This window comes from Leptopilina boulardi, unplaced genomic scaffold (assembly GCF_019393585.1).
Source record: "Leptopilina boulardi isolate dan_hultmark-lab unplaced genomic scaffold, ZJU_Lbou_2.1 LbouV2_110, whole genome shotgun sequence".
Classification (NCBI taxonomy): Eukaryota; Metazoa; Arthropoda; class Insecta; order Hymenoptera; family Figitidae; genus Leptopilina; species Leptopilina boulardi.
In genome coordinates, this window is record NW_026137653.1 from 1 (window position 1) to 27,869 (window position 27,869).

Below are 27,869 nucleotides of genomic sequence, written 5' to 3' on the forward strand. Positions count from 1 at the left end.
GGTATATAAGCACCTTTACAATTGTAATTTACGTAGAAATCTGTAAATGACGATTCTGTACCCAACTTCAGTCTGCATCACTCCATTTAAAAACTCATATACCTGTCGACCACGCTGCCCGTCAAAGTGTGATTGTTAAAAGTGTTTTATTTTAATTAACTTTATTGAATGAAACGTTTATCATTATCTCTATTATTTGCAACAATGAAAAGAAATGCAGAAGCTGAAAAAAGTGAAATATCTCAAGTTAAAAAAGCCCATTGGTCACATGGGATGTTAAATTCAATGAATGATCCGGTGTTAAAAGTTCTAGAAGATGATCTAATTGTCGTTATTAAGGATAAATATCCAAAAGCAAAATTTCATTATCTAGTTATTCCAAAAGAAGATATAAAATCTATTATTCATGTTAAAAAGGAAAATTTAAATCTTTTGCAACACATGGAAGAAGTTGGTCAAAATATAAGCAAAAAACATAACGATTCTGAATTTATGTAAGTTAATCAATATTATAATTAATTTATTAGTTAATTAAATAATTTATTTATAAAAATAAATAACCTAACCTTTTAATAAATAACCTATTTTTAATTATATATTTTTTTTACAGCATTGGTTATCATGCAATTCCAAGTATGCAACGACTTCACTTGCACGTAATTAGCACAGATTTCAATAATTCTTGTTTGAAAACAAAACAGCATTGGAATTCATTTACAACGCCATTTTTTCTATCATCGCAAAGTAAGTAACTTTTTTTTTTTTTTTTTTATTCAATTGGGTTATAAAAATAATTAAATTACACGGGTAATTTAATAATCATATTTCAGAAGTACGTAAAAATATTCAAGAAGAAGGTCAACTTAAAATAAATTCAGACATCATGAAAAAACACTTGAAGACTGATCTTAAGTGTCATAAATGTCATTTTTCAGCTAAGAATATGCCAAACTTGAAAAGACATATTTTAGAACATTTTCCTTAATTTTTTATTTTTTCTGCATGTTTTTTTTTATCGTAAATTTTAAATCCTATTTTTTTAAAATATTATTGATTACTGTATATTTAAGTTAAAAAAACAAGGTGAGGTAAATATAAGAAACAAAACAAAATTTGATGTTTCGAAAAATTTAATATAAATAAATTCCATGTTAGTGTAGAACTACTTCTGTGTTATGTTTCATACATATAATTTTATGTATGTAAATGTAAAATGTGTACGTACGTAATTTTAGTAATACTGCGATTAATATTCGAAGCGTTTTTCACATTAGCTTTGATTTCGCTTTGAAATTTTTTTTTTTTTTTTGAAATATTTCATTTTTTTCTAAAGTGATTCAAATTAAATTTGAAAAATCAAAAAAATGACGTTTCATTTTTCATCTCTATAATAAAGAACTACATATGTGCATAAATAGACTAAAACCTATTTAAATTCAGTAGAGTATAAAAATTATGAGAAACTGACATTTTTTTTTTCAGATATATCATATCAGAAGAACAATAAAAACAAAAAAAAAATGTTATTTGTTCTCATAATTTTCTATCTAAAGAAAACATTTTTATTTTATAATAAGTTACTTTTTTGAGATCTCGAAACAGAAAGATCTCAATAATATTTTTCTTTAAATGATTGAGGAACCATTCTCTTTTACTCTAAAGTTTTTTTTTTTTTTTTTCTTTTTTTAATGAGTAATTATACAACAAGAGCTTTTGCGAATGAAGACAACAAGGTACTATTCAGTCGTAAAAGCGAAAATACCAGTCTTATATAGTTTGTCAGAGTATTAAAAAGAATGGTTCGCATATTTTTTCGAGGGTTCGCTTTTTCTTTTTCTCTTTTCTTTAATCATTCTATTAAGTTCTCTCCCGCGCACCACACATTTCGTTAAACTACAATAAATCTAAATGATAATGAATCTATCTAAACTAGAAGAGAATAAGAAGATGATTTTTTTTTTTGAATTGGTAATTGGAATTTCATCCGCTCGTTCTGTACACAACTAATCAAAAGCGGTCATCTTGATCAAATTGTTGAGATCGAGAACAATGACAAATTTTTTTTTTTTTTTTTTTTTTCGCAAAAAAATTTTGAACATTTCTACGAATTTAATTCCAATTTTTATCATAACGAACAGTTTTATCATTCTTTCTTTTCCCTTAAGTCTTTATACGCGCGTGTGCGCGAGCGAGATACAAATTAAACATAAATTAATTTAATTAAACATACAATTAACCATTTAGACTTTCGTATTTGTAAAACCACTGCGACCGAGTCACACAACCATAAGATTGCAACGAGTTTAATCGATCTAAGTAACATTAATACACTTTTGCCTAACTAGTATTCACAGTTCTAAGAATTTATGTATATTATTCATATAAGCATATACATATATATAATATAATTATGTTGTAACATATTATGTATAAAAAATGTACAAATAGATATATTACAGGATTGGTTGTGACTCAATCGCAATTTTTTATAAACAGAACACAATTTTTCTTTAAAGACAAACGACAAAAAAAAAAAAAACACGAGAGTAAATATGTTTTCTAACATAACAAAAAAAAAAAAAATAATTCAAGGGTGTAGGCGAGATACTTAATTATTTTTGTTTTCTATATTAATGACGGCAATCTTATTACTCAACAAGTCGCAGTGGTGGCAGCAAAATTTTCATAATATAAAAATAACACAATTTAATAATAAAAAAAAAAACAAAACTAATAAATATTGAGAAAGAGAAATAATTGCTTTTCATAATATTAAATAAAAATGCCAAACTAGCGAATTCCACATGAAATATTTAGATGACAAAAATTACATGATAAAAAATTGTGACATCAAAAAAAATAAAGAAAATTGCTATATAAAATATAAGTTTATGTAAAAAGTTGACTTGAATTTTTTTTTTCGAGTTCATATTAAACGTAAACTCTGCTGAGTAATATTTTTTTTTTTCTTTACGAGTGTCACACGTGCAATAATTTTATATATTATATATTAATTTCGTTGTGAACCTCTTTTTTAAAAACTTGAATTCCAGTATACGAATAATTTCACTGTACAAAAAAGACAAATCAACGCAAAAAAAAAAAATGTAGTGACGATGGAAAAAAAATTGCGAAATGTATAATAATGCATTTGGACAAAATTCTCACTTCGCAAATGAAATTAAAGCTATAAAAGGAGCATTCGTCACAGCATTTTTCATTATCATTCTTATTACAAAACTAGTTTACCTATTTTGTTCTGTATAAATTGTTTGTACAGTTTTTTTTCCCCCACGATTGACATAAAAACAAAAAAAAACAAAAAAAAATTCTCGACTCTTTAACGTTCCACTAGTTAACTATTTAGATTTTAGAAAAAACGGCAGTTTTTTCCAAAACCCTTTTTTTTTAGGAATTTACATGTTCTCTCGACATGATGATAATTTACTAGTTGCAAAATTCACTATATGGACGAATACGCATTTTTTTTTTGTGAAAATGAAAAAAAAAGACAAATTACATAATCGTCCATCTTAATTTCAACTACAATAATTTATAACGGTCCTAATTGTCGCCTCTTAGATTAAATTCTTACCTACCATTTTTTGTTGAAAAAAAAAAAAAAAAAAATTGACACTACTTCTACCTACTTGAATTCTGAAAGTCGTAAATGCGATATTATGCAGTTTCTTCACAAAAATGACATCAATTTATGTTTTTTTTTAATTTTTACAATGCATTTTCCCGCGAGTAACTATGAACCCTCACTTCTTCAATAGCATCACACCATTGTAACGCAAATCCTTCAGAATCCTCTAGATAATATGTTCTACATGGTGTATGAACGAAGAATATTTTGAAATTTTTCGGTTCAACCCTCAATTCAGGACTCCATGGTATTTCACCTTTAAGCACCATATTAACTGGATCAACATAAAATAAATGTGGTCCAGTTGTAAGCAAAAGCATTCTTCTTCTTGCAAATAAACCTTTTCGTTTATTGACAAAACCCTGTTTCAATATAAGATTTTCATCAACAAACTTGTGCCATTGATTTGATGCACGTTGTTTATCTAATAATTTCTTCATTTCCTCATCTGATAAATCGGAGATAACACTTTTCTTTCTCTTCGGCTCTTCGACAATTGTCACTGGTTCAGATTTTTCCTGTGATTTTCTTTCATCCGTAATGCCTAAGCCCAATAATCTTGTCAATTGTTTATCATCAAGACCAGGTTCCAAATGATCGGGCACACGATATTGTGATCTTAATTCCTCATTTTCCGATGTACCAGGTAAATAAGGATAAATTGGCGGTGGATTTTGCTCGTGCAATGTCTCAAAATCAATACCATCAAACAATGGATGCGCTCTAATACTTGGATAACCTGATCCATGTTCATCTTGTGCACCCAACCTTTGCGTGGGATCAAGTACCAATAATTGTCCAACCAATGATTTTGCAAGTTCCGAAAATCCATCGGGTATTTCATATTCGAGTTTTAATATTTGTTGAAAAATTAAATACTCACTCCTCGAACGAAATGGCGGTAAACCAGCTACCATTTGATAAATAATACAACCAAGTGCCCAAAGATCAGACGCTCGAGATGCAACTTTATCAGTTAGTAATTCAGGTGAAACGTATTGTGCTGTACCAACAAATGAATTTCTTCTTTGCCTCCTTTGTTGTTGTTGTTCTTCATCAACAGTTCCGGATGGTCGTAACACTTCAGGATCGTCTTTGAGAATTTTTGCACTACCAAAATCAGTAATTAGTACATGCATTTTTTCATCGAGGAGAATATTTTCAGGCTTTAAGTCACGATGAATTATTCCTAAACCATGAAGATATTCCAAACCGCGAAGAATTTCGGCTGAATAAAATTTTGTACATTCAATATCGAATGAACCAACTTTGGTGATATAGGGTAATAGTTCACTATTTTTAGCGTATGACAAGACAAAATATAATCTTTCTGGATCTTGAAATGTACAAAATAAACGTACAAATGAATGTTTTGCGCCTACCAACATGTTGAGCACCTCTTTTTCACGTTTCACATATTCCGTTTTTTTCTCCTTGATAATGTGCCGCTTTTCGCATACTTTAATTGCATATTCTTTATTCGTATGAATGTCCTTGGCAATGTAGACCTGAAAATTAAAGAAACAAATTTAAAAAAAAAGAAAAACTTAAAAATATGTTCTAATATCATTAGTTGCCATTACAAATGGCCAAACAAACAAATTGGCGCGATTTTTAAAATGAACCAATCAAAAATTATCCGTAAAATTGTGATTGATTTTGAAAATCGCGCCGATTTCTTGTTCGGCCATTTTGCAATTTTGAACATAAGGCCAAAGCAGAATAGAACTGTAACCGGAATAATGAATTAGAGAAGGACAAACGATATATCTACTTTTTTCTAACTCATTCTTCCGGTTATGTTTGCAATTACGATTCCGGTTACGTTTCTATTCTGCTCAGGCCTATATATATTCTATCAATTAAAAATTCTTTAAAATGATTTTTCGGTTAAGTAAAATTTCTGTAGTATGAAAAATCGGTTATATGGCAACGAAATTCTACATGGAAAAAAAGAAAAATTAATTTTTACTACTTTCAGAGTAAAACGGGAAACTGTATGAAGTTTCTGCGCATTTCTGGCAATTTTTACTCCAAAAAATAGTGAAATTTATTCCAGAAATGGTAAAAATTGCTAAGGAAACAGTAAAATTTACTATACAGAAATAGTCAATTTTACTATTTTTGGAGTAAAAGTTGTTCAGAGATGCGCAGAAACGTCGGACAGTTCCCGTTTTACTCCAAAAGTAGTAAAAATTACATTTTATTTTTTTCCGTGATACAATAAAAAGTATTCATTAAAAAATACACGGAAAAAAGAAAAAGTAATTTTTACTACTTTCGGAGTAAAACGGAAACTGTCCGAAGTTTCTGCGCATTTTTGGCAATTTTTACTCCAAAAATAGTGAAATTTATTCCAGAAATAGTAAAAATTGCTACGGAAACAGTAAAATTTACTTTACAGAAATAGTCAATTTTACTATTGAAAAAAAAGTTGCCAAAAAAGCGCAGAAACTTCGGACAGTTCCCGTTTTACTCCAAAAGTAGTAAAAATTGCTTTTTCTTTTTTTTTCCATGATACAATAAAAAGTATTAATTCAAAAATACACGGAAAAAAAGAAAAAGCAATTTTTACTACTTTTGGAGTAAAACGGGAACTGTCCTAAGTTTCTGCGTTTTTTTGGCAACTTTTACTCCAAAAATAGTAAAATTGACTATTTCTGTAAAGTAAATTTTACTGTTTCGGTAGCAATTTTTACTATTTCTGGAATAAATTTCACTATTTTTGGAGTAAAAATTGCCAGAAATGCGCTGAAACTTCGGACAGTTTCCGTTTTACTCCAAAAGTAGTAAAAATTGCTTTTTCTTTTTTTCCGTGTATTTTTTAATGAATACTTTTTATTGTATTTTATTATTATTTCTGGAATAAATTTCACTATATTTTTGGAGTAAAAATTGCCAGAAATGCGCAGAAACTTCGAACAGTTTCCGTTTTACTCCAAAAGTAGTAAAAATTGCTTTTTCCTTTTTTCCGTGTATTTTTGAATGAATACTTTTTATTGTATCACAAAAAAAAAGAAAAATTAATTTTTACTACTTTCAGAGTAAAACGGGAACTGTCCGAAGTTTTTGCGCATCTCTGGGCAACTTTTACTCCAAAAATAGTAAAATTGATTATTTCTGTACTATCTAAATCTGAATCAGTAGAAATTTTACTAATTCAATCAGTACTTTTCATTTTAACTGAAGTTTCAGTTATTTTTTGAAATTTACTAATATAATTAGTGAAACAGTAATTTGTATATAACATAACCTTTAGAATTAACTATTAAATCAGTAGTTTTTGCGGCCGCCGCCATATATTTTATATTACTGATTCAATCAGTAATTGATATTTTACTAATTGAATCAGTAAATTTCAACTAATTATCAGTTGCTCAATTCTCGCTATGGCAATTAGTAGATTTCTACTCCTAATCAGTAAAATATGACTGATTCAGATTTAGAGAGTAGTAAATTTTACTATTTCTTGGCCAAAATTTTACTATTTTTGGAGTAAAAGTTGTCCAGAGATGCGCAAAAACTTCGGACAGTTCCCATTTTACACCGAAAGTAGTAAAAATTAATTTTTCTATTTTTCCGTGTACCCAATAAAAATTCTGTATTATAAAAAATCGATTTAATGAATCTTCTGCAAAATTAATTCTAATAAATAAAAATTTGACTCAAAAATAATTATGACAAATGAAATTTCATAAAATGAAAATTTTAACTATATTTGAAAATATTTATATGGAGATTATAGATATTTGCAATACATAAATATATACATATACTCACGGTAGAAAAGCTGCCTTCGCCTATCACTTTGCCAAAGATAAAATCAGTGGAGGAGCGCTTGTGGGTGGGAGGATTGATGGACGTTAAAGCCGGATTCGTTGTCGATGGAATCCGGGGTGTAAGGTTACTTGGAGGCGCTATCACCCCATTCGTAACATCGTTCGTCGGTGGAGACATTTTAGACACCGGCCCCTCCACCGTTACTGCCGGTTGTGGCGAAACGGTAAGCGTCTGGTTCGCCACACGCTGAAACAAAAAAAAAAAAAAAAATTATCAATACAAATTATTTAATATTAATCGAAAAAATAACCATGGGAATGATGTCATCTATTAAATTCTAGTTTTGAAATTAGATAAGCCGCAGGAAAAAATGGTTTCCTAAAATAAATAAAATTTACCGAAACAATTGACGTCATTGAAAGAAATAATAAAAAATAAATAAACCCGAAAAAAATAATCTTGGAATGTTAATAACTTCATGAGAATCAGATAAGGATAGAGGATATCTGAAAAATAGAACCAAAAGATAATGTTTTAGGGAAAAAAAAAAAAATTGAAAATACACGAAAAACGTGTTTTATTATTATAAATATATATATATATAATAATAAAATGATAAACAACCTGCTTGCTTGTAACGTCGCGACATTTACTTACTTCCGGCTTTGTAATCGCAAAACGTGCGACAAAGACAGAGAAGAGGATAAGCTAAGAGGTATCAGGCAACGGCCTCGTGGGTCTTGTTTACGCGTTATTGGCCTAGCAACAGCTGTGGGGCAAAAGGAAACTTGAAATACTTTTGAAATTACTCTTTTTCATTTCAACTGTATATAATACCAAGAATTTTTAATAATACAACAATCAGTGCATTTGAAAATACAAAACCGATTATTCAACTATGTTGTTCATACTGCATTTATTACGATTGTTAGTTGAAAAGATTATTCCTCTAATTATTTCCAATAATAATATTTTTAAATTCACTTTTAACGAGGTTTTATCTTAATTTTCATCAATTATAAAAAAAACTGCATTTCACATATATACTCTTTCTCGTTGAGCTCATGGCTAAGAAATTGTGTCAGCTATATTTGGTATGAAGAAATCATATAAAAACTGATTATACCAAGTTTTATTTATAGTCAAAGTGATTAATGAAACATGATATTACCTAATATGTGTTTATATTTATATACGAAAATAATATCTGCAGTGTCAAATCTTCAAAAGCGGTTTCGCGACAAAGAGAAAGAGAGAGAAATGTAAACAACATTTTTATATAAAAATCGTAATGTTAACACCGTATAAAGGAGTGAAAATTATGTTTCATATATGTGGAAAAGAGAAATCGAAATAGAATGACAAAACAAAGTGAAACAAACAAGTAACAAAAACACTATATTTTCAATTTTAATGATAGCAATAATAATTCAATTAAAATCTCATTACCACAGTCTAGAAAATTGATTTAATACATGCATCTTTAATTGGCTAATATACAGTTGGTTTTATAATAAAAATACATTAATGAGACTATAATAAGATATTTTGTTTTCAAAACAAGTACTTGGACAAACAATTATTTTTATGTTTTGTATTATAGATTTTCAAATTTAGGACAACACAGAAAATTAAAAGGCATTAAAATAAGCTGCAACGCTTCTTATTTTAATACAATTTTTCTTATTTTAATCCATTTTGGTATTAAAATAAGCAAAATTGGATTAAAATAAGAAGCGTTGCAGCTTATTTTAATGCCTTTTAATTTTCTGTGAAACTAGTAAAATTGGTACTCAATTAAAAGTTTCAATTTCAAGTGCATCTTAAAATAAAATTTTACTTTGTATTAGAAAATTTATAAAGCAAAGAAGCAAAACGAAAAAGAATGTTCTCTTTAAAAATAGTAAATTCAAAGAAAATGGAAAATATTGTTTAATACGTTTCCAATAACTATTAAACGTATTTCAATTATATACAAAAAAGGGGGAAAAAAATGGTTATTGGTTTTGTTACATAAAAAATAAATAAAATTCTATTTATAGTGCCTTGAATATTGCCTTTTCAACTACGTATTTCGCTATATATATATATATTAGGCTTTGTAAAATAATCCTTAGGGCGTTTGCAGTCAATGAGTAAAGGCGTAATATCCCACATACCAATCTATAATGACGCACTATCACAACTTGTATACGCAGTATACACTGCAATTTCCCATTGATAAAATGTATTTATCGTGAAATCGCTCTAAAATAACTAAAACTTATTTCAAATATTTTAATTATAAATATTTCCACTTATTTTTCTTTTTTTCGAATTCAAAATTAAAATTCAGTTTTTAATTAATTCTGTATGTTCAATTTATTAATTCATTATTATGTGTATATTTAATTCAATTCTCCAGACTAGTAGTTTTGACGCAATAACAAATATTTAACAAAATAAAACTTGTACACGTGGGTGGCCTTGTTGAACGATAAACGTACTTGAATATAGTAAATAAAATAAATATTCAATAAAAAATTTATATATATATATATATATAAATGTTTCCTTGAATTACATTGTAAACTCTCCTTTAGAAAACGAACGGCAAGCCGACTCCATGGCATCAACGATGCGTGTTAGGCCGTCGACCTCGTGGAACATTTGCCCGAGAAGGAGAAGCCGCCGTCTTACTTCGTGATTGTTCGTTTATATTTAGTTTAAGTTTAAAGTTGCTTATCTATTCTGTCCCCCTTCTTTTTATCTAACAAAACATGAATGTATTTTCAGTCACCGCAGCATTTAAAAACAAGAATATATATCGAACATCAGTTTGAAAAATTTTTTTTTTTTTTATTTAAAATGCTACTAATAATTATTTACGAGTTGAGAATATAAATTTTGTTATCATTTTTATGTTTATTTTTATAAACATAGGAGTGTAACATATACTATTGTTTTACTACGACCATTCATCGCTCCAGACAATATTCCGCTCACCCGGTATATCCTACGGATACCAGTGGCATTCCAATGTCTATTCTAATTTTAGTCTTGTGCATCTCATGCCTCTCACTCATTCATTAATTAGTAAAGCAATTGTACTACAAATTTAGTTCATGCATATGATTCATATCTCAAAACTCGCAGACTAAAAAAAAAAAACAGGAATATGTCTCATGTAACATATATGTAACATGTCCCAGTCAAAAATTACAGATTGAGACTCGAGCAAAAAATATAATCATTCAAGTCTCAAATCTTATTTTAAAAAAAAGGGGGAAAATCATCTTAAATTCCAGTTTTAAATGATATAAACTAGGAATGGCGGTAAGCTTCATGAATCGCAAGCGAGGAATGCCGACCTCACCCTATCCTATATGAAGTTCAAAAACCTTCGATATAATCGGAGAGGAGGGAAAAATGAAATTACAAGGACGTTGATGGAAAATTGTTATTAAACTATTTTTCAATTATGAAAATTCTTTATCCAACAAATATAAATACAATCTAATTGATAAAATAAAATTCTATTTTAGAAAATATTTACAAATATCACAAATATTAAATACACCACACCCTTTCGCCTTGTTATTAAACACCCACTTTCTTCATCATCATCAACCAAACTAAAAATGGTATTATATAGCGGCACTTTTCCTTACCTTGAATAACTTCTTAAGCCTCTTGTACTCGCGATGTAATCGCGACATATACTGTTTGTTGGAATCCAGTTTGACTGTTTAAAGCCACACTGTTTTTATTTAGAACAAAAAAAAAAAAAACAAAAAACAAATATTTGCAAACGAATTTTGTTTTTTAAATCACAAAGCTTCTTGCTTTTTTTAGGGGGTCCAATACACGACGCTGATTTTTAAGAACAAAAATACACACATGCAACTATTAAGATGGTTCGTTCGCTTACTGAATCAAACAGACGCACGAAACACAATGTATCCCGGCTACTAACCCGCGCTTTATCCCCACCATCATCTCTCTTTCAGACCTGAGCAGTAGACGTCCCCTTCCTTTTTACAACACACAAGCCACCATTCCCACCAAAGTTCTACATTCATAATAATATATTATCTCCTCGTCTATAAATCAAAAGTAAACAACTAAAAGTTTCAACACTGTTATAGTAGAATTAAAAAAAAAAAAATTTAATTTTTGATGATTTTTGATGAAAAGGAAAAAGGCGCGAAAATATTCGATTTGGTCTTTTTTTTTGCTAATTTTCAATAAAGAGGGCAATTTTCATATATAAATTCTAGGAATTAAGGTACACCATTTGGCATTTATTTTATTTTTTTTTTCATTTTTTTTTTATCGGTCAATAGAGGGGTAGAATGTGGAACTGTCTGGCTATGAAATGCGCATGCGTTTCACTCCTCCTGCAGAAGGAGAAAATACGAGATACTGCAGGGGAATTACAACTGTTGGAGGAAACAAACGTGGGGGAAATACACTCTCAAATAAGAATGAATAACACGGTAGGCATTCTATTTGTTTATTATGGACAAATTCCATTGATGACGTAAAGGCTGCGAACAAGGTTGAATTTGCCATATGAAAGTGCAACAAATGTCGTATCAAAAAAAAAAAGAAAATATATCACAAATAGGTCAAAAAAAAACTTGAAAAACAAAAATATTCACGAAATTTCAAATAGATGAATAAAACTTGGAATTATGAAATTTTAGAAGAAATTGAAAAAAAAAATACATTTTCACAGTAACCAGAGATCCATTAAATAAACATTTACATTTCCACAGTTAATGGAAAAAACAGTTCTGCTGAAAAAAAAAAAATAATAAAAATAGACGCAGCTATTTTTCCTGCAACTCACAAATTTTAATCTTGTTAGACGTAAATAATTTGTATCTTGTTTACGTTCAAAAGACAAAGTCCATTTCAAGATCCGTTGTGTTGTCGCAATAATAAATACATGTTAAAAAGCATAATTATTGTGGAAGGTTCCCATTTACAATGGAATTTCTCTAATCATTATCTATAATTTATATAAAGATTTGTTCAAAATAGCTTTTTTTTTTTTAGAAAAACACTTGTTAATGAAGAAATTATATAATATTTGGAAATAGAAGAAATTTCTAAAAAAAGAGATAGTACACGAAAAGAAAGTAATTTTTACTAAATTATAGGAGTAAAACGGAAACTGTCTGAAATTTCTGCGCATTTCTGACAATTTTTACTACAAAAATAGTAAAATTGACTATTTCTGTATAGTAATTTTTACTGTTTCCTTAGCAATTTTTACCATTTCTAGAAAAAATTTTATTATTTTTGTGGTAAAAATTGCTAGAAATGCGCAGAAACTTCGGACAGTTCCCGTTTTACTCCGAAAGTAGTAAAAATTGCTTTTTCTTTTTTTCCGTGATACAATAAAAAGTATTTATTCAAAAATACACGAAAAAAAAGAAAAAACAATTTTTACTACTTTCGGAGTAAAACGGAAACTATCCGAAGTTTCTGCGCATTTCTAGCAATTTTTACTACAAAAATAGTAAAATTTTTTCTAGAAATGGTAAAAATTGCTAAGGAAACAGTAAAATTTACTATACAGAAATAGTCAATTTTACTATTTTTGGAGTAAAAGTTGCCCAGAGATGCGCAGAAATTTCGGACAGTTCCCGTTTTACTCCAAAAGTAGTAAAAATTACTTTTTCTTTTTTTCCGTGATACAATAAAAAGTATTCATTAAAAAATACACGAAAAAAAAAGAAAAAACAATTTTTACTACTTTCGGAGTAAAACGGAAACTGTCCGAAATTTCTGCGCTTTTTTGGCAACTTTTACTCCAAAAATAGTAAAATTGATTATTTCTTTAAAGTAAATTTTACTGTTTCGGTAGCAATTTTTACTATTTCTGGAATAAATTTCACTATTTTTTGCAGTAAAAATTGCCAGAAATGCGCAGAAACTTCGAACAGTTCTCGTTTTACTCCAAAAGTAGTAAAAATTGCTTTTTCTTTTTTTCCATGTATTTTTGAATGAATACTTTTTATTGTATCACGGAAAAAAAGAAAAAGTAATTTTTATTATACTTTCAGCGTAAAACTGAAACTGTCCGACGTTTCTGCGCATCCCTGGACAACTTTTACTCCAAAAATAGTAAAATTGACTATTTCTGTACAGTAAATTTTACTGTTTCCGTAGTAATTTTTACTATTTCTGAAATAAATTTCACTATTTTTGGAGTAAAAATTGCCAGAAAGGCGCAGAAACTTCGGACAGTTTCCGTTTTACTCTGAAAGTAGTAAAAATTGCTTTTTCTTTTTCCCCTATAGTTATAAAAAAAAGATAATTGTTAACGGAACATAAGTTAAATATTTTATTACATTGTCAGATGTTAATTGGTGACGTATGTTCTTGGAAAATTTCAAGGTAACAAAAGAAGGTTTTTTCTTTTTTTTTTTTTTTTTAAAAAAAAGGTTGTAAATAACCTAGATAACCCCATTTATTGTATATCTATCAAGAATGACCACTATTGAAGATTTTCCTTATTCTTCATTTATTCCTTTATTATTTGATTTTATTTATTTCTCGTTATTCCTCATTTGTTTTACTAAATCGTAAACTTATCTTTTATCTCAAATACAAAAGTGACAATATACTACATATATGAAAAGCAGAATTTTATTTGCCTGGACTAATAGTGACAAGCAAAATCTTGAAATTATCATTTAAAAATTCAATATAGTTTTTCATCTTTCTAATAAACATTGATTAAAAATATTTTTTTGTTAATAAAATATATCTTCTTCTTTTTTTTATCTGTTTTTGTTATGAATAAAGAAGAAAACACATAACATTTTTTTTTCTTTCAACTTTTCTGTCTGTAGAATGTATTCACTTACGTAAAAATTGTACACGTAACGGAATACGTAACATCAATTTTCAGTCGCATTGAATCGCACTTGAATATATATATATATATATATATATACATATACACGCAGTAGGCCAAAACAAGTACACGTGCCTCGTTAATTTCCATTTAGGACAACATATTTTAGTTCAACCTACTTATAATATTATTATTAATAAACTTTTATTTATAATTTTTTCGTATTAATAAAATAATAAACCAAAAATTCAGATATCTTTAAATATGTTACGTTTAATTTCTAGACTAAAATTAATTTTTTTTAAATCTATAATAAATTTTCAAAAAAAAAAAATCGTTGAAGAAACACTTACATATTTTATATCAAGGCCGGATGAAATATTAAAGTTTATAAAATAAGAATTAATAATAGTTGGAAAAAAAAGTAACAATCGCACAATCACTATGACGATTTAGGAAATGTTCGTCAATAACGATTCTATATGGAATATTTATGTCATTGTTATCATCATCGTGTATCGGTATAAAATCAATAATTGCAGGTGTAATAAGTTTGGTAAATAATTCTAGTGGAGCTTTTAATGCGCATACCACCGTCACTATGACGATATTCACGTCATCGAGGCTCGTGACGAACTTTCCTCAAGTGAAAATTTTGGTGGGGGTGTTTTGTATGACGTCTTTAATATAGTACACACGTTTTAAAGTATACCTAATAAAGAGTATAATACACCTATTCAGCTATTTTTATATACATATGAGGAAAAATTTATTTTCAAATAAAATACACCCGTATGAAATTTTTAAAATAGACCCATATTTCTAAATTTTAATTTTTTTTTTCTAAATAGTGAAAAATGTCTTTTGTGCCAATAATACACCACCATATCGTTTTATAAAAATATTGACAAATTATTTCATAATCAACTAATGGTGTGTTGATTCTCAAACCGTTGGGTCTGGGAACCAGGCCAAGAGCAATGGATGACCGTCTGCGACATAAATCTTTGCGAATATATATAAGCCCATATATATATATATTTTTTTTTTTCGAATACCTTAATACCTTAATATTTACCGAACAAGTTCTACAATAATTTAAAAATTGAATTTAAAATAATTAAGATTTTTTAAAAATAATTATATTTTCTTTTTTTTTAATCTCTTTGAAAATTTTTTTTCACACACACAATATGGTGTTCTGAAAATGGCAAATGTATAAATAAAAAAAAAGGAGATTAAATTTATGTTGTTCTTTTATGACTTTAAAAGTCCAATGAACTGTTGGCAGATGCATAAAGGTGGCTTTTGACCAGCACCTGCTCGAAGATGCGCCGGCTGCATAGTTTTTTTTACTGCACACGCTATATCTTTCAAGTATATAGTCATCCTTTTATATCTCATCGTTTCCACATTTTTTTTTATTATACGCTTGCTTTAAATTTAGATGCAGGTTGTACTATTACTATCGCTATTTTTTTTTATTTATTATTTTTTATTCCAACCGCACCGTCTTTGGTATAATTTTAATCTTTTTTTGAATTTTGAATTTTCAATTTGAATTTTGAATTTAAAATTTGAATTTAAATTTTGAATTTATATAAATAGGTTTATTAATACTGAAAAAAATTTATTTGATTTAAATACTCTACTTGACTATTATAAAATAAATATTTACTTGAAGCAAATAATTTTTATTTGAATTAAATAAATTTTATTTGAACTGTATTTTAAACAAATACCATCTCAAATAATTATTATTTGAGTCAATTAAATATTTATTTGATAATAGTCAACACACAAAAAACAAATACTAAAACCGTTAACATCTTAAAATCAAAATGCCTTAAAACTAGTGTAATTTTAATCTTAAAACTAGATTAAGTCAATTTTAGGGCTTAAAATCATACACTCAAGGCTGAAATTCAGTAAAAATGTTTCTAATGTTAACGGTTTTAGTCAAAAGTGAACTGAAAGTAAGTATTATTTTTTAGTGTGAAGTAACCGCGATTATTTGAATCAAATTAATTTTTTTCAGAGTATATACTTTCATTTCTTTTTTTAAATTTCTATAAACTGACAAATAATATGAAAAGAAACTATATATAGTATGAGTAAGTATAGTTATAAATAAATAGTGTCTCAATATGTTATTATAGGAGCCTTATGTGTGTAAACCAAATGCATTATGTAGGTTTTAGAATAAATAAACAAATGAAAGAAGTTCGAAAAAAACATGACACAAAAATTTTTCCCAAAAAAATCAAAAACAAACACGTCAGTGTAAAACTCAGAATTAGTAATAATTTTAACTAATTTAAAAAAAGGACAAATTTTTACTAATTTTTTAAGAATAATATTACATAATTATGTCATTAAAAGTATTTTAAAATAAAGAATAAAAAATAACTGTGAAATTTCCACGATTATATCATTAAAAAAAAGAAAAGAAAAAAAACAAAATTTCCAATCAAGTTTATATATAGTCCATATGTCATCAGCACGTACACATCTCAGAGAAACAGACATAACAAAACAACAAAAATAAAACACGTCTATACTTTTAATCCGGATTTAAATCTAGTTAATTTAAACCAAGTGTCTAGAGTATAGCGAATTCTAAAATTCTTGAATATTTAGATGCAAAACTTTCACTATAAAGTCAGTGTACTTTCGTCCTCGTTTACCCAATGTGTGTTGCAATTGTCTGCGAGTATGATTCACAAGAGCCGCATTCACAGATTTCAGAAGTGGCATATTTTTCTATATTTATAAAAGATCTGATATATATTTATATATAAACTTTTTTTTTTTTTCATTGCAAAAAAATAAAAATTGCAAAAATATATTGCATTATATAATTTTCAATCGTTAACTTTCGTTTTTCAAATGCTTCAGGTAAAGAAATAGAATTATATCTTAACCCCTTGCAGCCTCAACATTAAAGATCAGAGCACGCGACCGAGGCAGGTGTTATTACACCCAGCAGATGTTGCGCTGGGTCGCGTCGAACAAACCTCCTGCTTCTTTCTCCTGTCTTCCTTTAATTTGCTTTTTTTTCTGCACCAAACAAGAGTCTACTGCCCTCTTTTGCCTTTCTTTTTTTTTCCCTCTCTCATACATATATATATATATATATATAAACCGGAGCCACTCGACAAAAAAAAAATTCCCACACATATAATTTTCTACTAGTGCAAAAAACATACACAGAAAACAATTATTTCAACATGGCGAAAAAAAAAAGTTATTCTATTTTAGACTTCTTAGCGTATATATATATATACATATATACACACTAAACGACGCGCAGGTACAACCTTGTGCTACTCAACAGAAAACTAGTTCAACAGAGCCTCGAAACTCGATTCTAACTTATATTTTAGATATATATTCAGTAGTGAATCAAATACAACAAACATTCCCTTTTCATACTATAGCAAAATTCTCCAACGAAAATTGTTCAAATTTTATTTTAACACCGAGAAAAAATGGTCTCAGAGCCTAATAAATATTTGATTTAAATAAATTTTTATTTGATTTAAATAAAAAATTTTATTTATACGCCAAATAAATAGGCTATAGAGTAGGCTGTGAGACAAATATACGTTTACTTAATTCAAATATACATAGAAAATTAAAAGGCATTAAAATAAGCTGCAATGAATCTTATTTTAATCCAATTTTGCTTATTTTAATACCAAAATGGATTAAAATAAGCAAAATTGGATTAAAATAATAGCAGCTTATTTTAATGCCTTTTAATTTTCTGTGTATATTTGGTTCAAATAAAACATTTCTTTGTGTACACCCAGAGAAATGATTTATTTGAACCAAATAAAATATATTTGAATTAAATAAACGTATATTTGTCTCAGAGCCTACTAACTTATTTATTTGGCGTAAATAAAAATTTTTTTCAGAAATAAATTTTTCTTTGGCTCAAATAAATTTTAAATTTCAATGAAATAAAATATAGTAAGGAAGAAAATAAAATATATTTGCAACAAATAAATAAGTTAATAGGCTTGGAGACAAATATACCATTTCTCTGAGTGTAAAGGAGGAACAAGAAACTATAATCATTTTTATTACACTGAAAAAAAATTTATTTGATTCAAATATACTCTACTTCACTCAGAAAAAAGATATGTTTGAACCAAATGTACCATTTTTTTATATTTACCCAATTTTCTGGTTAGTTCAAATAAAATTTGTTTAATTCAAATAAATATTTATTTGATCTAAATAACTGTTTGGTTTATTTTAATAAATTTTTTGAACAAAGAAAAAAATTGAGCTAAATAAACGTTTGGTTTATGCAACCAAATGTTTGGTTAATATCAATGCATTTATTTTGTTGATTTAACCAAAATTTGGTTGCTTCAAACGAATTTTTTTCTGATTGTTGACTATTAAATAAATATTTACTTGAACTAAATAATTTTTTATTTTTATTTGTATTTGAAACAATAATTTCTGTATTTAATACAAATATGTGGCGCATCGCAAAGAAAGGGACCTTAGAAACAAACGAATTATATAGGTTATGTTTACAACCTTTTTTACCTTTAAAAATTTCTTTTCATTTCTGTAACATTAAAATCAGTTTTTATTGATTATTTTAGATATAATAAAAACTTAAACGCATTAAGAATTAATCCTCTTTCTGTATTTTCATTTCAAAATATAATTTTTTGCTTCTAGTCCCTTTCTTCATCACATATCATCATAATAATTATTTGAAATATTTATTTGATAATAGTCACATAGAAAATTAAAAGGCATTAAAATAAGCTGCAACGCTTATTATTTTAATCCAATTTTGCTTATTTTAATCCATTTTGGTACACGGAGAAAAAAAGTTAGCCATATTAGCTAAAATTTAGCTATTTTAGCTAACCCTATTTGTTATTATATGGACAGCAATTTTCGTTAGCTAATACAGCTAAAAATTAGCTACTATAGTTAAAATAGTTTGCTGTAACAGCTAAATATTAGCTACTGTAGCTAAAAATTAGCTATCCATATAATAGCAAACTCATTTTTTTCCGTGTATTAAAATAAGCAAAAATTGGATTAAAATAATAAGCGTTGCAGCTTATTTTAATACTCTCTAAATCTGAATTAGTTAAAAAGTTTACTAATTTGAATTAGTAAAATTTAACTAATTCTAAAGCAAAAAGTGAGTCACTAATTTAAATTAGTAAACATTTATACTAATTCAGATTTAGAGAGTACCTTATAATTTTCTGTGCAAGTAATCGAGTATTTGAATCAATTTTTTTTTTTTTCAGTGATATTAATTGAAAACTATATCATCAAATATATATCCAAACGAACGGAATAGAATTCTTGCTTTAAATGTCACAAAAAATGAGCTATAAAATGTGTGTAAAACTTGCAATTATGTAAATACAAGTTTAGTTTGCCTTAAACGAAAGTGCACACCTACGCTATAGCGAAGTCGAGGAGGCGCGAGGGAGTGCCACACACTCTGTATTGTAGTGCGTTGACAATTCAAAAAGTGCCTATAATTTTTTTTTTTTTTTTTTTAAATTTTATTTATATCTCATTTAATTCGGTAAAATTACTTTGATATTCAGTATATGATTTTTATAATCAAGATATACTCTACATTACATTGTGTGTGCACAGTTTATCTTTATAGTTTAGTGGGTGATATCTTAGAAACTGTCTAGACTTCGTGAACTCGATCCCTCGTTGGCTTCAAAATAAGCAAACGGTAAACGCGCAGAATATATCTTCAATGACTACTCAACACAGTCGGCGCCAAGCCGCGGCACGTGGAATAAGAATTTTCTTTTCATTTATATATATACCACGAAAAATATAATAGTAACTGATATTTTATAATTCCTTTTAGTTAAAATGCCTATGAATAATTTTTAGAAAAATTGCAATTTTTTTTTTTTGTCGTATTTTTAGAATCGCCGCACGAAAATATATTATTATTATTTTTTTTTTTGTTATCTAATTCGGACATTATAATATTATGCATTACGAATTTGCGAAGTGCAATATGGCTATAGGACACGTGATGTTTACAATATAGATTTCTTGCAACTATCTGCTTTCGAAATCTTACTGCTCAACATCATTGACCTGAAATCAGTTCCGTGTAGTCACATGCATGTGAGTCAGATGCCTTTATAAATGCACCAAAACACACAGCTCTCAAATTAGCAAAGGACCTTCCAAGAAATATCGTTCATTTAGAATATCATTTTTTTTTTCACTTCTTTGAATACAAATTAAATCTATTATTCGCAATTTATTTACAATCAAAAAATTGGCATTGATTTTAACTACGTCTTAGAATTAATTCGTTTTATCTAAATGAAAAAATTATTTTTCACTCTTTTTTTAAAGAATTGAATAAATATTTTTTTTATGTATATATTATTCGCAAAAAAACGATAAACGAAAAAAGATTTCTGAGTAAATCAAAACAAATATAAGTTGATTATGTATAATAACAAAACAAATTATGTATAATAAAAAAAAAAAAAAAAATGAAACGAGAAAATAACGCGTTCACAGCGTGATCAGCATAAAAATTCTAAATAATGAAAAACTTCCGGCATACAGTTTTACAGTTAGTATGTAACTATGCAAGTTTCTGGTTACAAAGAAGATGTGTAAGCATTTAAGTATATACACGTGTGGGTCAATTTCGTGTGAAATATGTCTGGCTTTCACGAAGTGAAAAATCTTGGAAATACCGCAGTTAAATTTTTGATATATTAACGAATTAATTTTTTGCGCGGGAAAATGCATATTTTCGAATTTCATCTGAAAACTATTATTAAATTTTCACATAAAAAAAAACCTATATATCTGCCATACAAATATTTGCGCCAATCAAATAATTTTATAATCTAAATTCTAATTAAATATAAAAATTTAAAGAATATTCTAATTTCAAAATAATTAATAATTAATTTAATTTCTTAATTTTATTCAAAAATTTTCTGTAATAAAAAAAAAATTTAGAATAAAAATCTAAAAATCCAATATCATTATTGATAAGTATATTTAAAAATATTTTCTTGAAATACGTCGTAATAAATAATACAACATTTTTGAATTCAAAGTCACTTATTTGTCACTTAATTGACTAATCTTATCTCGAAAATTGATTTTGATGGTTTTATTTTCATTATTTCGGCAAATGGTTATTTTCAGTGTAAATAAGATAAAAAAAATTAAAAAAAAAAATGTCAACAAAAGTATTTGTTTTTCATATGTATGGAAAAAAAATTGTAAAATGTAAATTAAAAAAGGCCATTGCAGCCCTTTGACGTCATAGTTATTAGTGTCGTAATACATTTTGCTGTCGCGAGATAGTCTGAGATAGTCTGTCGACTTTCTCTTAGCCAAGATAAATATCGTGTACATGCATATATATATATATATAGCAAGCGGATGTTATATATATATATACACACTCACACGTTTATTTATTTGTCTCAGGACCAAGTAGCATTACAACAATTTAAATTGAGAACAGAATGACTGATCGTAACAAATTGTTTTCTTCATCTGTTTTTCCTAGAAAATTGCGTGACACATATAACAGAAATTATCACTAAGAAATACTTGGTTAAATCTATATGTATATATATATTATTATATATTGTATCTTAACTGGATGACTTTACGTTATTGAACTTGTTTATCTGTAATTTACTAGAGAAAAATGATTCAATAGAATGATTTTTAACAATAATCAAAAACTATTAAAAACAACAATCACTCGAGGAATTTAAAAAAGACAAAAAAAAAAAAAAAAAAAAACAGGGATGTAACAATCTGCCTGGCGTTGCGCATGCAAGACTCGAAAGAATGCGGTCTCATAACGGCACATCGCTATAGTGGATCGGAAATCAACTTTAGAATTATTTAAACATTTTAGAAACATATTTTAATGTTCATTTAAAAATTTTATTTACTATAATTAATGATAATTTTTCTATTTTAATAGAGAAAAATTTAGGAAAAATAGAATTTAAATAATATTATTGCAAATTTCGAAAATTTACTAACGACAATAAAATTGTTTGTATAAATGAAATGAAAGTAGAAGGCCTTTAATATCACTTTCCCATTCATATAAATATATTTTTTTAAAGGAAAAAAAGATAAATTAAAATATAAGTAAAATAGGGCAACACGTTTCGATGTAGACACGACCTTCTTCCGGACTTGGGTCTATTTTATTTTATGCTAATTTGTGCCTATTTTCATTTTTCAATTCGAGAGAAAGAAAATTGGTTTTGTGAATGAAAGGTCTTCTCTACTTTCATGTTTTCTCATGAATAATGACAATATTTTAATAACTTTACCTGAAGTGTGAAGAACGTTCCTGAAGAATCTACAACAAAAGAAAGTAAAATAAGATTAGACACATGTATAGATCACATGTTTTTTTATGTGTGAAAAATTCCTTTCTATTTATATACTTTTTATTTATGTAGACAATTATTAAATAAATATTAATAATTAAATAATATTATATATATATATATATATATTATATAAAAATTATGTAATAAAAATGAAAAGTATATTGAATAAATTCTGTTTTCTTAAAAGTAATTAAAAGAAAATTACAATTAATGTTTAAAAAAATCACGTGAATTGTATTTATATATAGAAAATACGCGCTGTAAATAGTGCAAGAAGGAAAACTAACCTAGACACTGCATACGCTTCTAGGGTTGCATACTCTAAGTGCATATACCAACTAGGGCGATCGATATAGGTACAATTTATCCCTCTTTATATATCTTATACTTTTAATCATATTTATCACTAACAAATAATTTATTTTCTCCTTTTTCTAATATAAGAATCAAAATTTATAAAACTACGTGTCAATTTTTTAGTTTATAATTTCTTAATATTTTAAAAAATGTTTAAATAGACCTTTATAGCAAACATATATATCTATATAAGAAAACCTTGAAGGAATCTAAGATCATTTCGCAAAGGCCGTAATCTATAACAAATTTAGAAAATAATTTTTTAATATTTATTTATTTTTAAATAACAATTAAATTAAATACATTAAAATTTTTTTATATTTATTTCTATTTAAATTGCAAATAAATATATTTATTTAAATTTTCAATAAATTACTATTTATATAAATATCGTTAAAAGAAAAAACGATTTTAAAAATAGATATTATGTATGTTTTAAAAAAAAAAATACGTAACAAAAATTTGAAATATTTAAAAATCAAAATACCTATGTAGTCACACGTTTGAAATTCAAACATAAATGATATACACACAAGCAAAAAGCATAATAATATAGAAACCAGAAATAGATCATCTAAAAATAAATTATAAATTTCAAATATAAAAATAAAAATCTTTGGCCTAGTTTGATTTTGTATTTTTATTCAAAGTTAGTAAATGGTAAATTAAATAATAAATAAACAACGGATTTCTAAAGATAATAGCCTATATAAGAAATTGGGCTTTAATATACAAAATTGTCATATTTCTCCTATTTCTTCTCCTAATCCTAATTATGTGGGTCCAATAAAGGTGGTAACCGGCACAAAAATCTACATTGCCGACTGATGGTAATTCTTTTTTTGAAAAATTGAAATATAAAAAATTACTGACCTAGAAATCGACCTTACTGACTGATGGTAAAACATTTTTTTTGAAAAATGAAAATATAAAAAAATTACCGACATAGAAATCTACCTTACCGACTGATGGTAAGAAAGTTTTAAAAAAATAAAATATAAAAATTATTGGTATAGAAATCTACCTTACCGACTGATTGTATTCTTTTTGAAAAATTTAACTATAAAAATTACCGAGATAGGAATCTACCTTACCGACTGATGGTAAAACAGTTTTTTAAATTAAGATATAAAAATTATTGGTATAGAAATCTACCTTACCGAATGATGGTAATTTTTTGAAAAATTAAAATATAAAAATAACCGACATAGAAATCTACCCTACCGACTGATGGTAAAACAGTTTTTTAAAAATGAAAATATAAAGATTATTGGTATAGAAATCTACCTTACCGACTGATGTTATTCTTTTTGAAAAATTTAACTATGAAAATTACCGAGATAGGAATCTACCTTACCGACTGATGGTAAAACAGTTTTTTGAAAAAATGAAAATATAAAAAATTATCGACATTTTAATTTTTTGAAAACTGTTGTATTATCAGTCGGTAAGGTAGATTTCTGTGTCGGTAATTTTTTATATTTTTATTTTCCAAAAAATTGTTTTACCATCAGTCGGTAGGGTAGATTTCTATGACAATAATTTTATATATATTTTTCAAAAAAATTACCATCAGTCGGCAAGGTAGATTTCTGTGTCGGTAATTTTTTTATATTTTTATTTTAAAACCCCTGTTTTACCATCAGTCGGTAAGGTAGATTTGTAGGTCGGTAAGTTTTTATATTTTAATTTAAAAAAAAATTTTCCTTTGTTAATATACGTGGGTTTCACTATATTAATTTCTCTGGATATAAGAAAAAAATATTTATAATTTCTTTAGTTATTTTAGAAAAACTATTTTTAAATATTAAATAAATTAAAATTTTTAAATTTTCTTTATTTAAAATTCTAGGACACTTTTTAAAATTTCCTTATTATAAAAAGTTTTAATAACTTTCATGTTGGTGTTTACATGTTCCTATATACTTTAATGATTTTCGTAATTAGAAACTCACTTTCACGGAAGGAGGGTGGGGGAGGGGGACAAAATATCACATTCTTTACGAATTTTAATTTTGTTTGTTTATTTGTAATATTGTTTATAAAAAAAAAACGAGAAAGCTTAAATATTTTAATCCCCTTTTAAAAGTGACCTACTAATCTTTTAATTCGCGCGCTTAACAGATTTTGTGCAAATTTCCTATATATGAAAAAAGATTTGGCATTTCGTATTCAGGTCGTTTCCTCTATGTATATATGAATTAAATATCAAAATAATCACAGTTCAAAATAATTAGGTCAGTGCATCCTAAACACACATATACAATAAATGATACTAAAAATGATGAGTATGTAACAGGAACGGATTAATCTACCATATATATATACATATATATAGTACTATTATTTAGTGTTATGCAATATTTTCCCCGACTAAAAAAAAAAGTGCGTACAAGAAATAAACATTGTTTGTAAAAGGGCAATGAAATTGAAGATATTTATGTCACGTTGCCAGCCGAGTAATTTGCATCTTTTTTACATCAATTTAAAAAAAAAAAAAATATCCAAGTGTACACATACCTGGCAGGTACGTGATCTATGATTGGTATCTCTGATGTATAAAAACTTGGAATTGATTCTATTTCAACACATTGTGAAAATAATATTTAACGAGAATGACGTTGTTAATTTTTTTATTACTCTTTTTCATTATTATTATGAGCTATAATGAGGGATTAGTGTATGATGGATTTTCAAAAATGTTAAATAGTGTTAGCAAGTACGTTTATATAATTTAAAAGCGCAAATATAAAGAAAATAAAATTTTTATTCAACACTAATAAGCTAATTTCGGCATTTATTTAATAAAAAAAAATATATACCTATATTTTCTGAAATTTTAGTGTGAAAACTATTCAACTTCTTAATCAATTATGTAATGAATCACAAGGAAGTAATACTATTAAACGTGATGCGTGTTCTGGTTGTTTCTTTAGAGCAAATAATCAATTATTGTCAATGACTAAATGTGCAGACAGTTATCTCAACAATACAAATTATGGTCATTGCCAAATGTATTTAAAAGTAAGTTAAAAACAATATTATTAAAAAAAAAACTAAATTTTAAATTTAAATCAAATTAAAAAAAAGTTTATAAATTATTTAATATTAGAAAATATGAAAACTGTTAACTTTTTTTTTTGTAGAATGCAACTAAAAACACAAATTTCACATCAAATTCTCCAGTAATTTATTGCTCGTTTTTAGAATGTGTTCGACAAGTTAATAAAAATTCACTGGTAATGTATTTTCGATAATTATTAATTTTTGTAATTTTTCTAAAAGATTTAATTCAAAACAATTTGCAGATTGGTAAATGTATTAATGAAGCAATTCGTCAAATGCAAATAACAACAATCACAAATATTGAAATTCATTTAGCAAAAATTTTTGTCAACACAACTGCCTGCATTCTTGCAAAAACACGTTGTGGTGGTCCAAATCCAATTACTGGAGCATTTCAGAATGACGAATTAATAAATAAGTTACATATTCCATCAATGAATGCAATATTTGTTAATTCAGGATATGAGATAAATATTATTCAGTTACCATTTGGAAATGGTCAATTCATGGACGATTGCGTCAAATACCGAAATATTAAACAAGCAAGTTGGCCTAGTGTTAAATGTTAAAAATTACACAATTTTTTTTTTTTTACTTACAAAATACTCTTTTTTTTATATATACAGACAAAATAAACTCCCACTTTTGTCTATAAAAAAAAAAAATGTTACTATACACTCGAAAATTGTTTTTTACCCAAAAGATTTACTTTTTGAAAAAAAAAGAAAATAATCATTTAACTCATTTTACTTTTGATATGTAGAAATAAAATGACAGGAGTTATATATTAGATAGAAGTTTATTAGCAAATATTATTTGTAAGAATGAATTTATATTGAAGCTATAAAATTTACTAGTAAGAAGATAAAATACAAGACGTCATCAATACATGACGTCACTAAAAGATTTGATTATAACTGAACATGTGATAAGTCTGCAGTGACGTCAAAAACTATCAATTACGGACGTCTGCGCAATGTACAATAAAGAAATGACAAAAATTAAACTTAAAATTACGTTTCAAAAGTAGTAATACGTTTTTTTTTATTGTCATTGTAAAAATCACGTTTTTCAAAAACAGTAAACAATTGGGAAAAAAAACGAAAAAAATCAAACATTAAGTTATGTAAATTTTTCCAGTGTTCACATTGCACTGTCACTTGTCTTATTTTCATGTAAAACATAATTGACAAACATTTATTAGCATAAAAAAAGTGAAAAATCAAGAAAGATTTTACTTACCGAGAAACAATTGAACTCGTTTGAATTTGTTCTTTTACGTCATGACACTAATATAACCTAAAATGACTTGATTAATCTGTGACTCACACTGTGACTGCTGTCTGTGAGTCTTTGACTTGACGTGAACGTCACGTCAGACTTCTACGATTACTTAAGGTCCGTTCACAGCGCACTGTAACAAATTTAGAATTTAATCGAATTTGTTCGATTATGAGATCTTGTAATATATTCTACGTAAAGTAAAATCATATTACATATGTTATTAAAACTAGATAAATTTTTAAAATTATATAAAAAGAATTTCTTTATTTTCATTTTTTCTACACCCAAGTTTGACGGCGATCAATAGTGCCTTAGCTTCCCATCCCTGTTTCTTATGACGTTTAATTTTAAAGCGGGAAAATTTTTAAATTTCAAATATTTAAAATTTTGTATTGTGATGAAAAATCATTAACAAAAAAATTTGTATTAAACAAATAAAGTGAAATAT

At 26.8% G+C, this 27,869-nt stretch overlaps 3 protein-coding genes across 6 annotated transcripts; 2 read left to right on the plus strand and 1 right to left on the minus strand.

The window, feature by feature from the left end:
* The first annotated feature begins 63 nt into the window (after positions 1 to 63).
* Positions 64 to 10,194, plus strand: LOC127277577 (aprataxin). 2 transcript variants are annotated; one of them, XM_051298836.1, is made up of 3 exons: positions 64 to 494; positions 611 to 744; positions 10,012 to 10,194. In XM_051298836.1, exons 1-3 carry the CDS (start codon positions 169 to 171, stop codon positions 10,113 to 10,115), a joined length of 564 nt encoding a protein of 187 aa, XP_051154793.1. In that variant the 5' UTR covers positions 64 to 168; the 3' UTR covers positions 10,116 to 10,194. The 2 variants fall into 2 exon arrangements, with proteins under 2 accessions (XP_051154793.1, XP_051154785.1); XM_051298828.1 differs by lacking the exon at positions 10,012 to 10,194 and adding an exon at positions 831 to 2,096 and having other exon boundaries at positions 65 to 494.
* Positions 1,663 to 27,490, minus strand: LOC127277560 (3-phosphoinositide-dependent protein kinase 1-like). 2 transcript variants are annotated; one of them, XM_051298793.1, is made up of 4 exons: positions 27,380 to 27,490; positions 22,652 to 22,680; positions 7,430 to 7,675; positions 1,663 to 5,157 (listed from the first exon to the last, which is right to left on the minus strand). In XM_051298793.1, the coding sequence occupies exons 3-4, from the start codon at positions 7,604 to 7,606 to the stop codon at positions 3,730 to 3,732; spliced, it is 1,605 nt and encodes a 534-aa protein (XP_051154750.1). In that variant the 5' UTR covers positions 7,607 to 7,675; positions 22,652 to 22,680; positions 27,380 to 27,490; the 3' UTR covers positions 1,663 to 3,729. The 2 variants fall into 2 exon arrangements, with proteins under 2 accessions (XP_051154750.1, XP_051154742.1); XM_051298785.1 differs by lacking the exons at positions 22,652 to 22,680; positions 27,380 to 27,490 and adding an exon at positions 11,080 to 11,329.
* Positions 19,964 to 27,369, plus strand: LOC127277567 (uncharacterized). 2 transcript variants are annotated; one of them, XM_051298817.1, is made up of 4 exons: positions 19,964 to 20,028; positions 25,915 to 26,095; positions 26,218 to 26,310; positions 26,380 to 27,369. In XM_051298817.1, exons 2-4 carry the CDS (start codon positions 26,030 to 26,032, stop codon positions 26,704 to 26,706), a joined length of 486 nt encoding a protein of 161 aa, XP_051154774.1. In that variant the 5' UTR covers positions 19,964 to 20,028; positions 25,915 to 26,029; the 3' UTR covers positions 26,707 to 27,369. The 2 variants fall into 2 exon arrangements, with proteins under 2 accessions (XP_051154774.1, XP_051154765.1); XM_051298808.1 differs by lacking the exon at positions 19,964 to 20,028 and adding an exon at positions 25,458 to 25,790.
* Positions 27,491 to 27,869: the final 379 nt, after the last annotated feature.

Excerpts from the sequence above, each read along its gene's own strand:
- LOC127277577 (XM_051298828.1), top strand. The coding sequence starts at position 169 with ATGAAACGTTTATCATTATCTCTATTATTTGCAACAATGAAAAGAAAT. Across the intron at positions 495-610 it reads CATAACGATTCTGAATTTAT|CATTGGTTATCATGCAATTC; the intron begins GTAAGTTAATCA and ends TTTTTTTTACAG. Across the intron at positions 745-830 it reads ATTTTTTCTATCATCGCAAA|AAGTACGTAAAAATATTCAA; the intron begins GTAAGTAACTTT and ends ATCATATTTCAG.
- LOC127277560 (XM_051298785.1), bottom strand. The coding sequence starts at position 11,127 with ATGTCGCGATTACATCGCGAGTACAAGAGGCTTAAGAAGTTATTCAAG. Across the intron at positions 7,676-11,079 it reads GGCTTAAGAAGTTATTCAAG|CGTGTGGCGAACCAGACGCT; the intron begins GTAAGGAAAAGT and ends TTTTTGTTTCAG. Across the intron at positions 5,158-7,429 it reads GCGAAGGCAGCTTTTCTACC|GTCTACATTGCCAAGGACAT; the intron begins GTGAGTATATGT and ends TTTAATTTTCAG.
- LOC127277567 (XM_051298808.1), top strand. The coding sequence starts at position 25,687 with ATGACGTTGTTAATTTTTTTATTACTCTTTTTCATTATTATTATGAGC. Across the intron at positions 25,791-25,914 it reads ATGTTAAATAGTGTTAGCAA|TGTGAAAACTATTCAACTTC; the intron begins GTACGTTTATAT and ends CTGAAATTTTAG. Across the intron at positions 26,311-26,379 it reads AAGTTAATAAAAATTCACTG|ATTGGTAAATGTATTAATGA; the intron begins GTAATGTATTTT and ends AACAATTTGCAG.